This window comes from Argopecten irradians, chromosome 16 (genome assembly GCF_041381155.1).
Source record: "Argopecten irradians isolate NY chromosome 16, Ai_NY, whole genome shotgun sequence".
Classification (NCBI taxonomy): domain Eukaryota; kingdom Metazoa; phylum Mollusca; class Bivalvia; order Pectinida; family Pectinidae; genus Argopecten; species Argopecten irradians.
The window spans coordinates 7,368,689-7,383,267 of NC_091149.1; the positions used below are offsets into that span (position 1 = coordinate 7,368,689).

Sequence of the window (14,579 nt, forward strand, 5' to 3'; positions counted from 1 at the left end):
ATGGACCAGGACCAGATGGAACCAGGACCAGGCGGAACCAGGACCAGGCGGAACCAGGACAATGCAGATGGACCAGGACCAGATGGAACCAGGACCAGGCGGAACCAGGACAATGCAGATGGACCAGGACCAGATGAACCAGGACCAGATGGAACCAGGACCAGATGGACCAGGACCAGATGGAACCAGGACCAGATGGAACCAGGACCAGATGGACCAGGACCAGGCAGAACAAGGACCATGCAGATGGACCTGGACCAGACAACCCAGGACCAGATGTATCCAGGACCAGATGTATCCAGGATCAGACGACCCAGGACCATACAGCCCCAGGACCAGATGGACCAGGACCTGACGGCCCCAGGACCAGATGGACCAGGATAAGATGGTCCAGGACAAAACAGACCCAGGACCAGATGAACCAGGATCAAAAGAACCAGGATCATAAGACCCAGGACCAGACGGCCCCAGGACCAGATAGACCCAGGACCTGACTGACAAAGGAACAAATGGACACAGGACCAGAAAACCCATGACCAGACGGACAAAGAAACAGATGGACACAGGACCAGATGGACCAGGATCTGCAAATTTAGCGAAATTAAAACCCCCACAAATATAAGCAACTATATACAAGTAGTAACAGCCAGGGTTATGTAAGGACGTGCCAGGTTTATTGGTGGAGGAAAGCCGGAGTACCTGGAGAAAAACCACCGACCAGCTGTCAGTACCTGGTAACTGCCCCGCATGGGATTCAAACTCGTGACCCAGAGCTGGAGGGCTTGTGGCTTGAGGCATCTTAACCACTCGGCCACCGCGGCTCCTTCATCTTGTTAGAAAAGATATTGAATATGAGGGTAAAGATGCATAGACCAAATAGATATTATAATTTCTCAAAATGTCTCTATACGGTATATTATGATAGTGTAAAACCTGCCTTAGCGACCACCTCTGTATACAGACCACCTCTGTATAAAGACCACCTCTGTATAAAGACCACCTCTGTATAATGACCACCTCTGTATGAAGACTACCTCTGTATACTGACCACTCTCTTAGGGTCCCAAATGGTCAAGTTCAACTCTATTAAAAGAACCACTCGTATATCCAGACAATTTTTCTTTTCATCCTTGGCTTGTCTTTATAGACAGGTTTGACTGCTGTTTCAAAAGTCAAAGAAAAATGAAAAATGACATGACACCACAAGACTTTGTTAAGAATTATGACGGACCTCATGATTTGTTGTATAAGTCTGTCAGGAAAAGTTCAACACCAGTATTGTGTATTCTTTACGTTTATTTATTTACATTTTTTATAACTTACCAAATTTTCTACATACAATTACCGATACATGTATATTACAATATATCAATTTCTAAAGAGTTATAAGAATATTAATCTATAAATATCAAATAAGACATGACTGTGTATTTCTCTACGTTCATGTACAGTACAGGTGTGACTTATTACCCAATACACATACCCAACAGACAATACACCCCAGGTGAACTGTAGGTATTTAAATACCACGGTTTGTAATCATGACCCAAATTGACCTACTACACAATCTATGTCTGCTTTACAACTGTGCGTCTGTTAAACCAGACAAGGAAGTAATTATATATCGCCAGGCCTCAATAGACAGACATTTTCTCTGGGTAGACGTGGACAAAAGGATTAGTATGTTATTCTGTGTGGACACATATGATTTCATTTAATCCTCTATTTTGTATATAACCAAGATTGAATTTTACCTGAAACAGATATTTTCATCAGAAACTGAAAATGGCAAATCTGCTATTATGAGAAGAAGGAAGTAAATTCATGATTGGCTGTGAATTTCGGAGGAAGAGAAATTTGAACAACATTAAACATATCATTTATATTCCAGGGAAGATCAACTTGATTTAATCCCAGGTACCCTGTGTGTGTCATCAGTGAATGCAGTGATTATCGGGTAATTATTTTCTTGTTTTTTAAAAACATTGAGGTCAGTCAATATTTAAAAACTGTATGACTACACACATAGAACTGAATAGAACAAAGAGCAATAAATAACATCAAATAAAACTCTTATTCAACTAGTTATGTTAAACATTGCATTGATCCAGTATATATATTCAATTTTTCAGAAATTCAACAAATAGCTCATCTTCATCAAAATGGCAACAGCAAACATACCAGTTCGTACGGAAGGACAGACAACCTGTAACCATCACAAGGGGAAACAACTAGATATTTATTGTGAAACATGTCAAGAACTAATTTGTTTAAAATGTATTACAACTATTCATAAAGCTCATCCAATGTGTGAGCTTAGTGAAGTCACTTCTCAGAAGAAACAAGACATAAGAAACTTTATTGACAAAACCGAAGAAAATGATCTGGTACAGATTGGGAAATACATCACCTCTACTGATACACTCCTCAAAGACAACGACAACATATTTGATAAATTAGCACATGAATTGAAAATGCAAACGGAAAAATTAAAACAAGACCTTGATAAGCTTAGAGAAGAGACACTTTCACTTTATCAACACATGAAAGATGACAACATCAAAATTATCCAGAAATACAAACAAGAACTTGAAATGTTGAACAAACAACTTAAACACCAAATACAGAAATGTAAGACAACACTTCAGCAGGGCTCTCACATAGAAATATATGACACAAAATGCGAAATAGATTCCCAAATACATATCCCTGTCAAACCTATTTTAGATACAGTCAGCTTCAACCCAAACAATACTCCTAAAGGTCACCTGGTACAAGCCTTAGGCAAAGTCACCACCTCAGGTGAAGGTCATACATCCACTGACCAGAAACGGTCAGTATATCATCATCAGACGGTCAGCAACAACCCTCATCACAACAACAGTCAGAGGATAAAGGTAAGAAAGCAGTGGCCAGGAAAACACTACTGACAGAGACCAAGGTGGTGGAGGAGTGGAAGTCTCCATGTTACATTGATTCTATATGTCCTACCACTGATGACCAGGCCTGGACCAATAACTACTACACATTAACTCTCCTGGACAGGAAGGGCACAGTGATACAGAAGGTCACACACAAGGCTTACATCACTGACATCAGTCTATCACCAACAACACACAGATTGTGGGCCTGTGATACACAAAACAACATCCTGGAGCTGGTATCAGGACAGTTAACTCAACAATTCACAACTAAAACATGTCCTTACAGCATATGTATTACAGCAAAGAACCATGTCATTGTGGGCATGTCAGGAAACGTCTCCAAATATACCACACAAGGTCAGATGGTACTCACTACAATGGCAGCAGGGACTGGGAAACCATTAGTGTGTACACCACACAGGATCACAGAGTGTCCTGTCACTAACAATGTCGCAGTGATTGATCACAGTTATGAACATGATGGTGGTGATGGAAACAGACATGTTGTTGTCATGGATACTGACTTCCAGAAACTGTTTGTATACAGAGGTGACATCCCCAGTACATGTAAACAATCACCACAAACAGGAGGTGAACAATTTAACCCCTGGGGTATAGTGTATGATAGTCAGGGGAGCCTCATCATAGGGGACCAAAACAATAAAAATGTTGTCCTAGTGAATAAAGATGGTAAAGGACTCAGGATCCTACACACAGACAGAGACTGGGTATGGGCTGTAGGTGTGGGTAGAGATGATTTACTGTGGACATGCCTTGGGGGTAATGTAATAAAGATGTTACACTACTACAAGATGTGATAAAACTACTACAGTACAGCAGGGTGTGATATTTATAGACAGATTTGACACTTAGGTGGTCTTTATAGACAGGTTTGATCCTTGGGTAGTCTTTATAGACAGGTTTGACCCTTGGGCGTTCTTTAGTCTTTATACATAAGTTTGACCCTTGGGTTGTCTTTATAGACAGGTTTGATTGTATATATTGGTTTCAAATATTTTACTTTAAAGTTATATGTGCCGTATTTTTCATACTCACGAATCAAGATGAGCTTTTAATATGTTATTAATCTCCAAAAATTACCATCTTTTTAGTACAGTACTTTCAATGCATAGGTTTTATTTTTACATGTACAAATAAGAGCTGAAAATGATTTTTGGCAGTACTGCCAAAAATCGTTACTGCCAAAAATCGTTTTACATCAATAGTGAAGTAAAATGAGTACATATACGGTCAGACCATAATAGAAGCCAACTTGTGGTCTACAATTTCATGTTACATTTTTACAATGTTATTAGTAATTGTAAAGTGATTTCTGCAGGGATGTTTCCATGTAAACATATTTAAGGCATAAAAACAACAATTTTACAGTACAAAATTTCTGTGTTATAACTAACGTTTATAAGTCATCTGAAGCCATTTGAATGATTTTTACAGCTTTGTTCATCAAACCTTATGGTTTTTAATAGATTAACGATGAAAAAATAGCATGTCAAAATTTTCGCCCAGTTACGGCACATATAACTTTAAATTTTGTACATAGTGATTTTTCATAGTAATAATTATATATATATGTACTGTAAACCTACTTTCATTCGTGTGCGGTTTACTTTCACAAAGCGATCCAAGTAAAAAGTTTCATCTCTTCGAATTAGTATCTACATCATCTATATTGATAGGAATTATCATTCAATTGTTAAATCTGTGAATAATTATCTTCACAAACTTGTTTTGAAATGGAAATCGTGAAATTTAATCGCCACAAAAGAAAGTTGGTTTACAGTAGTTAGGTAGAGACTTGATGGAGACTTTGTGTCGGTATTTATAAAATGTGAATACACCTGGAGATACATGCATGTAAACAATTTGTATGATGTGGATTTATACTGTACTAAATATTAACTGTGTATATTTGGATTCACTGTAGATTAATAAATGTGTGAACTTCATTTATCCCAATCATGTGTCATAGTAGTTTATTGTAACCTCTTCCCATCCAAAACATTACATATCAATTTACAAAACATTGTTCAGAAAAAAATAAACAAGAGGCCCATTGGGCCTCACCGTCATCTGACAAAGCAACATAGTCACATTATACAGAGGTAGCTAACAATTAAGGCAATAACATTTTCCAAAATATTTCAGGATTTTTACCTAAAAAGAACATAAAGGTCATTCACTTGAACTAATTTGGTAGCAAGCCCCTGGTATGATACAGGCCCAATATCAGTACTCTAGGCCTCTTAGTTATTCACATGAAGTCATTTAAACGTTTTAGCCTATTTGACCCCAGACAAACTGAGAATGAGATGGACCCAGGACGAGATGGACTCAGAACAAGACAAACCCAGCACAAGATGTACCCAGGACGATGGAGATGGACCCAGGAGGAGATGGACCCAGGATGAGATGGACCCAGAACACATCAGACATATATCAACAAAATCAAATCTGGAAAGAGGTATCACAGACGTGACACGTAGTTAACCCTTTGGATTAATCAGGAGTATACTAGGAGTGTGAGACAGTGCTATTTACGTCAACGTAATTTATAACATGACTACGGTTGGTGGACCCAAGCCAAGCTAATACAGTCACAATATACAGACAGGCTTATATTTAAGTATAATTAAAACTAAACAGGACGCCCATCATCTGACTACTGGTACAATACAACATAATCATTAGTATACAGTAGTAGGAAGAAACCTTTGGATCTAAAACAGGAGGCCTATCATCTGACTACTGGTACAGTACAACATAACCATTAGTATACAGTAGTAGGAAGAAACCTTTGGATCTAAAACAGGAGGCCCATCATCTGACTACTGGTACAATACAACATAACCATTAGTATACAGTAGTAGGAAGAAACCTTTGGATCGAAACAATTGAAGCATTTAAAAAGGCCAAACATTCTCAACTTTTCTTTGAACGACAATTACGGCAATGTACAGCCTAATATTAGGTCTCTAGAACTCTTCATTATTGACGAGAAGTTGTCTGAAGATTTTGGCCTATTTGACCCTTGTGACCAACAAAGAAGGTTAAAGTCATTAATTTGAACAAACTTGGTAATCCTTTATTCCATCCTGGCACAGGCCTAATATCAGGTCTCTATATAGACCTCTTCATTATAGACGAGAAGTTGTCTGAAGGTTTTGGTCTATTTGACCCCTGTGACCTTAAAATGAAGGTTAAGGTCATTAATTTGAACAAACTTGGTAACCAAATATCAGTAACTTGTGCCTTTCTGTTATTGAAAAGAAGTCGTTTGAATGAAAAGTGAATGGATGACGGACAGTAGGCGGCACATGGCACACGGTGACAGATGAAGCAGGATGACTTCTATGGAGGTGTTTGGTAACAAAACCACCTGATGTGCACTGTAGGTTCTGATGACCTAATAAGCAAATCTATTACAAAAAAAGAGAAAAATAAATCAAAACATAACTCACACACAAATATTAATGTAAATTAGTTAATTACATGATCTAGCTATAAAAACACCAGAGACCTACAGACAGTACAAGGGAGACAACTCAAATAAAAACATTACAATATTCAGTAGCGTAGCTACCATTGACGCTAGACTGGATTACCTGCCTTAGTACCAATTCTCTCAGCTATGCTAGCGCTGCGCTCATAAATACTATTGTATTTTCGGAGCGAAGCCTTGCGGAGAGTAGAAAAACTACGGCAGGCAATCCAGTCTACCATTGACGCAAAAACGCAACTGTGTGCACATCAATCAATTCTCAAAAAAATCTTGTTCGACTTCGGACCCCCCAAAACACAAAAATTATCGCGCCTTCGGCGACATTTACAATTAGAATGTCTAAATATAGGTAATTTTAGGTTATTGCGCCTTCGGCGACATTTACAATAATGATTTCTAAATATAGGTAATTTTCAATCTGCAATATGAATTAATCCGTTTCAGTGTTATTTTTTTCTTCGCAAAATTACTACGTTAAGAACGCTTTAAAATCATAAAAATACATCGTAAAACTCCTCTCTACCATTCTAAATTGTATTTTTTCCGCGGACCCCACAAACATCGATTTCCTCGCGCCTTCGGCAATCCGACTACACTTTGCGTGCACATTAATTTGATGCTAGCGACGCCACTGATATTCATCTATAAATCTAAATCATCTGACTGATAAATGAGCCCTTCACCAGAGACTTACAGAGAGTACAAGGGAGACAACTCAAATAAAAACATTACAAAATTCATCTCTAAATCTATATCATCTGTCTGATAAATGAGCCCTTCATGAAAGATCTACAGAAAGTTTATGGGAGACAACTCTACCATTCATTTTGATACAGTATTAAACCACTAATTATTGAAACAAAGTTGCATAAAAGAATAATATATAGACAAAACAGACAAATGAATGAATAAATAAATAAAGGACTAAAATAAGAATAAAAATAGCTCATAAATGAACACAAGAGCACAATCACTCACCTGTTATCTCAGGTGATCATGGTGTATACTTAAGACAATTAAAAGAGAGAATTTCTACGAATGACCCAGGTAATATCAGGTGTCTAGACCTATTGGTTCTTAATAAGAAGTTGTTATCTTTAGCCTGTTTAACTCCTGTGACCTTGAATGAAGGTCAAAGGTCATTCATTTGAACAAACTTTGTAGCCCTTTATCCCAAGATGCTATAAGCCCAATTTCAGGTTAAGGTCTCCCACTTTTGGAGAAGAAGTTGTTTTTATTTAATGGTAAAGTTGACGCCAGACGAACATGCAGACGAAGACTGAACGACGGATGTCGCACGACAACACAAGCAGGTGAGGTATTAAAAATAAATAGATGGAATTATATAATAAATTGATCAGGGGTGAATAATAATGATCATTCAAGGAGTGATGCTCGTGTCATGACAATTCTTCCTGCACTTGAACACAGACAGAATTTTAACCTGATTCTGTCTCCAGACTCTGCCATCTTGGAATCAAGTAAAAATGGTACTAAAATACTTTGACTTGAAGGTACCTAGAATGGAATATGTTACAACAACATGATTCTATTGATCTACTCATTGACAAGAGTTTAAGTGAAGACGTTTTACAACAAATGTTTATAAACAACTTTCATAATGAATGGCATAATGGCATGCCGTGCGGAGTAAACGCCCAGCTATGATTGAAAAAATACCACTTTTACAGCCAAATAAGAACCAAAGTAGCTGATTTAATGAACACAAGAGCACAATCACTCACCTGTTAACTCAGGTAATCATGGTGTGTACTTAAGACAATTAAAAGAGAGAATTTCTATGAATGACCCAGGTAATATCAGGTGTCTAGACCTATTGGTTCTTAATAATAAGTTGTTATCTTTAGCCTGTTTAACCCCTGTGACCTTGAATGAAGGTCAAGGTCATTCATTTGAACAAACTTTGACAAAATACCACTTTTACAGCCAAATTCTTATCCGACACAGAACATAATACTACATCACACATTTGAAAACCGTAATATCTACAATTTACATGTTGTTAATTCAGGCAACACTTACCGATAATGTAGGAAGAAAAGACACTTTTACTTCACGTGACAGTTAAATGTTGATTTCAGGAATCAGTCCGGAAGTTACCTTCCTTGACAAAACAAGTGGCCCAACACTTGACATACAATTATTTTGGTCTATGGAAAAATAACCTCAAAGATCTAACCAATAGAAATGAGTGTAACATTTTAAATTAAATTATTTAAGGAATAGATTTTGATTTTGTTGAGGTTATGAGGGTATAATGATAATGGAGCATGTGTAAATTATGTAACCCCGGTGAAGCTGGGTTACATAAAATTATACATAGGCTCCATTATCATTATACGCTCATAACCTCAACTAAATCAAAATATATTCCTTATATTTACAGTTTTTCACGCAAATTAATATTATTTATTCTCGCGACAGTTGCATATTTTTCATCAAAATACCCATATTTTTTTCTCTCCCGTCATCGTCAACTAATTTGATCGGAATAGAGTCATTCATATGCTCCTTCCAAAAGTGAGGTCATGACCCCAAGTTGCTACACCAGCGACTTTTTCCGTAACAATAGAATCACCGCACGTGTTGTACTATCATTATACACTGATAATGATATTACTAGAAAGCATGGTTATTGATTCCATGTCAGTGCAAACTGTAAATATTTATTGTTGATCTAAACAGGAGGCCCAGAGGGCCTGTATCGCTCACCTGGAATGTTAAGTCAAGCAAAGTAATAAGTATAATGTACTGTTTATTTCCTCAAGGATTTTAAAGAATTATCTCTATAAATCTCCCTCTATTGGGTCCCGTCTCTCCTGCCCCAGCCAAGATTTATACAAACTCTGTTCCATTGCCCCAAAGGATGATTCTGGCCTAGTCTGTATAGGAGAAACACCGAAAATTGTGGAATAGTCAAGATAATGAATTGTTCCAGGCCTGTAAGGGCCGAGAACTATTCATTATCTTGACTATTCCACAGTTTGAGGTGTTTCTCATACTTAAAACATGGCACTGAATGTCACTGGTGCTCTCCACTATTACACTGGGTATTGTTCAACTATTCCACAGTCCAGGTAAACCCTAACTACCTATTTAAACCTTGAGACATGATTCATTTCATTACCTTACTCGGAGAACAAGAATCTTGATTTGCATGCTTTTTTTGAAAGATCCATGCACAGGTACTATATGGTACTCACACTGAAACATTTACTCAGTTTAGTTTTCACAGTTCAACATGCATGAAGGACCATGAATATGTAGCTCTGTATACGCAGTAGTGATGATTTTAGGATATAAATTTGAAGTGATTTCGGTAAAAATCTGTCCCATGCAGCACAGGCCTTAGAGCGAAGTTTAGAAGAAAAAAACAACAAAACAATCCCCAATGTTTTGGATATATACACAAAATAGTGAAATCATGTTGCCAAAGAGTTGGCTTTTTTTGAAGTATTCCTTGGGAATTATTATCTTCTTGAAAGGTGTTGGAATGTAAATTAAATTGTTTGATTGATGCCATTTTTACGGAATATGAAGTGGAAAAGTAGCATGTCGAGCATCTGTAATTTCATTTTGGCAAAAAATTCAGCATTTGTCTCATGGGATTTAATCTTCTCTCTTTGGATTTGTTCAAGTGAATTATTTTCTGGGTTATGGATACAGTGGCTGTGAAAGAACTGATGAAATTTATTTTGGGGAATGAAGTGATATTGTATACATATAAAGTTATGTATACCGGTGTAGCATGGTATTTTGAATCATGGTATATTGACCCCAGGGTCAGCAGTGTATAGCAGTGTAAGTTTTTTTTTTTTTTTTAGGGCGGGTGTGTCAATATACCATATGGCCTTGGTGAAATGACCCTCACCCCCCACTACTCAAGTTTTTTTCTTTTCAACTGACTATTAACTGCCTTAAGATATAATAAAACCATATATATTATGATTTTAGTTAATATTAAGTGTTGTTTACAAAAACTATGACTATCAGGACTTCAGCTTGGAGGGGGAGGGGGGGGGTGTCAAAATACCATGGCCAATACTATGGCCATGGTGAAAGACCCCATCTCATTACTCCAGTTTTTTCTTTTCAACTGACATTTAACTATTTTAAGATACAATAAAATCTTACATATTACGATTTCAGTTAATATTAAGTGTTGCATTGTTATTTGCAAAAACTATGACTATCAGGACTTCAGCTTAGAAAGGGCGAGGGGGGGGGGGGTCAAAATACCATGGCCATGGTATTTTGACCATCCCCCCCCCCCCACTAAAAAAAATGCCTTCCACTGCTAGCCATAGGTCTTAACTTAATCCCAATTACGAGTTGATCATAAATGAGTAAAAAAAAACATGTTTCAAGTGTTGTTGTAACTTTCAGAAAGGGGGGGGGGTTCACTTTACCATGGGATGTTCATTTCACCATAATGGTATTTTGACCCTAGGGTCATTCTACCATGATACCAAAATACCATACTACACCATATTATGAAAATAAGTTTACAAATACATCACAACAACGTTGACAAGTACCTGGGTTTATCTTTAATCCATCTCTCCGAGGATTTAATGAATGAGGATGTATTTCTGATTACATGCTAAGCTATGTTCATCTAAGTCACTACATTCGCCTTCAACTGTGGAATAGTTTCCTTTTCCCGTGGAATAGTTCACAAACTATTTCACATCAAAAGGTAATTATTCCACAGTAGTAGGTGATAATAGTAGACTTTGCTCCTCAAGCTATAACAATAGACGACATCACAGCCATGTTTTAAAAGTATTTATGTAGAAGTTCATTGTTGACCAATGGACAAACAGACAATTAGCAGGATAACGGGTTAAAACTCAACTCAGGAATTGAAGGATTTCAAAATTTTTAATCCAATGTCTGTTAGATACTTCTGAACACAATGTTAAAATCTGAAATATGAGATACTGACACCAAATGATACAAAAGTGTGATTTATCAAACAGCGTTCATTGACTGATGATTGACATTTTATTTGTATTAGACACCTCAGTAACAGATAATAACACTAATCCATCAAAATGACATCTTCATACAGTATCATAGAGCCAAAACAGATCTTCTAAACTCTAAATTTCAGTCACAGAAAATACTGTCAGTCCTGATAAATAAGTCATTTTCCTCTTGTCAAACTTCTCTATCACCTCTGGACCAGTGCAGCTTATTGTCAACATCAAACTTCATACCAGAGTAGTTTTACATCGGCCTTGACCTCTATACTAGTGCAGCCTGATGACAACCTTGACAGTTCTTTTCAGTTCTTAAATTGAACTTTGCACCACTACTGTCCTTGTACTCCATATCCATATAGTTTGAGGACGACCTTGACCTTTGGGATGTTTTTCACTTGACCTTGACCTTCATAGTGGTGTTGACTTTGACCTTTACACATGACAGACTTGTACGACCATTACACGAGGTCCGTCATAATTTGTAACAAAGTCTCGTGACTCAGACAGACTCGTAGTCTTCATCCTAGTGGTGACCTTGACCTTTGTATATAACGACCTTGAACTTCTTGGTTCTCTCAAGTCTGATGGGATCCGCTGGCCAGTAATAAATTCTTCCGAGTGAAATGTACCGCGAGGACTGGAGTGGACTTGGTAGGGAACGAGTCAAACAGCAGATTTGGGTTCTCATTCCTGAGGAGGAAAAATCAATCTTTTAATACTTTACTTTTCATCAACTAACGAGTATTAATACAGTGTAACCTGTCAAAACCGACAGTCAGACATAATTGAAATGAAACAGGGAAGTAACTCTTATTCACTTGCACACTTCTTGCTCACACAAAACACATACAGATACAATGTAAGTATCTTTACATAATTCCAATGAAATATTATAGTATACATGTATAAGTAATATACACATATATATATTGTAATTGATTTGTTAGTAAAGGGAAGTAACTCAAAACACATATAGATAAAATGTAAGTATCTATACATACCTGTACATTGAAATGAAATTTTATGATATTGACATTGATTTTGTACAGTTGTAAATCTAGCCTTATAGTAATTTACCTGATAAATTGTGACGTTTTGGGTGCGTGATTCTGACACTAGAGGGCAGTAGGAGTCCTGTTTGTAGGGTGACGTTAACACCATATCCAAATTTATCCATATTCATCAGACGGCGCCCATCTGTTGGGAAGCCCAGTATAGTGAGTCTCCAAATACATCCAAACTGACGGGATTGTCTAGGCCTGAAGGATGTCAAAGATACTTATACTATAGTGGAGGGCATTTTAAAATGAAATTTTTTACAATCAAAAATAAAGATTGATCAAAAGACATGGATATGGAATAAACCTGAGTAGTAAGGATCATACAACATCTTGTTTAAGTTGAATTTTTTTTTCTCAATTGAAAATTGATATGAAATATTGTACTAGGACCTAAACATTAATCTATTTTATGGATTATGAATCACTATTTTTGCATTAGAAATTAGGAGTGCCTCTTATATGTGGACAAAAACTACAATCAGGTGATGTTTTGGAAAAAAAAAAATGTGATCCACGTGTGAAAATTGTATTTTTAAAATTTCTCAATATTACAATCAAATTAATATGACCCTGGGTCAGTAACTGAGAAAAGTGGATCAAAGTGATTGACCTTACCTCTGACCTTGACCTACTAGTTTACACAGGACCATACCAACAACAGAATGACCTTTGACCTCACCTTTCCCGACGACGATGACCCTGTCTGACCCGTCCAGCTTGATGGACTCAATCAGGTTTTCCTTGGAGTCGCACCAGTAAAGTCTGTCGTCCATGTGGTCATCAAGGGTCAGTCCTCAGTTGGCTGGCCGAGCCGTGTGAAGACCATGACTGACCCTTCCTCATCGGTCATCCAAGCATATTCTATTTTTGGACTGGTGCTGCCCGTATCTGTCCAGTACAGTAATCTGTCGAGTAAACCAAATTCAAGATTTCACACATTTTGAATCTTTATTCTTATAAAATCTGACTATAAAACAATTATGAGTATAGAAAAAGGGGAGATAACTTTTTGTTGGTGGTATTAAGTAATAATAAAAGTTAATGTTTGGGTTTGGGTTTCATTATTAGTTTAATGTCCAATTAACAGCCAGCCCGTCATGTTAGGACATTCCAGGTTTGTTGGTGGAGGAAAGCTGGAGTACCCGGAGTAAAACACCGACCAGCTGTCAGGTGCCTAGGAACCAGAGGTGGAGGGCTTGTGGTAATATGTTGAGACATCTTAACCACTGCGCCACCATGGCCTCAAGTTAATGCTGATAAGGTAGAGGAGGTAAAAAGGGGAGATAACTCATTTGTGTTAAGTAATATTGAAGTTAAAGGAAAGCAGGTAAAGAACAAAAGGGGAGTTAAGAAGACATTGTGTACATGTGGACAATAGATGTAAATAAACATGTAGACGAACATATTGTGTTAGTGTTATTTTGGACTGAAGAAGGCCCTATAGTGGCTGAATATATATTCCATAGAAATGATTTTTTATTTTACTTTGAATCTATTTTGGCCTTTTATTTCGGATTATTAATATACTAACTTTATACCGTTTTTATTTCATTATGGGAGTTAAGTTATTTGTGTTAATTTAGTAATACTGACAAGACTACAAGGGGAGATAACTTCTTTCTGTAAAGTAATAATGTACTGAAGTTAAGGGTTGACAAGCAGAGTAGGTAAATACCAAAAGGGGAGATAACTTCTTTGTGTAAAGTAATAATGTACTGAAGTTAAGGGTTGACAAGCAGATCAGGTAAATACGAAAAGGGGAGATAACTTCTTTGTGTTAAGTAATATTGAAGTTAAAAGTTGACAAGGTAAGGGAGATAACTTCTTTGCATTAAATCTGTACTTACTAAAGTAAAGGTTGACAAAGGTTAAGAGAGGAAAATGTACAAATAATATATGAAAGGGAGGTTACTCCTGAAACATTAACCCTAATTAACCCAATTTAGGGTTGACAATGAAGGTTAATAGAGGAAAATGTACAAATAATGTATGAAGGGGAGGTAACTCCTGAATGATCAATGCTAACTTACCCCAGTTTAGGGTTGACAATGAAGGTTAAGGGAGG

The 14,579-nt window shown here is 37.0% G+C and overlaps 2 protein-coding genes and 1 pseudogene across 2 annotated transcripts in view; 1 reads left to right on the forward strand and 2 right to left on the reverse strand.

Moving 5' to 3' along the window:
- Positions 1-14,579, reverse strand: part of LOC138311156 (low-density lipoprotein receptor 2-like) — a 163,508-nt gene that overhangs the window by 146,973 nt on the left and 1,956 nt on the right. The gene's annotated exons all lie outside the window — the stretch shown is intronic.
- Positions 1,609-4,901, forward strand: LOC138311148 (E3 ubiquitin-protein ligase TRIM71-like; annotated as a pseudogene).
- The window catches only part of LOC138311140 (low-density lipoprotein receptor-related protein 2-like), a 374,749-nt gene continuing 371,500 nt past the window's right edge, over positions 11,331-14,579 (reverse strand). Inside the window, exon 15 of the mRNA XM_069252607.1 lies at positions 11,331-12,143. Within this exon, the coding sequence (XP_069108708.1) occupies positions 11,977-12,143 (167 nt within the window). The 3' untranslated portion in view covers positions 11,331-11,976. The remainder of the gene's footprint in view (positions 12,144-14,579) is intronic.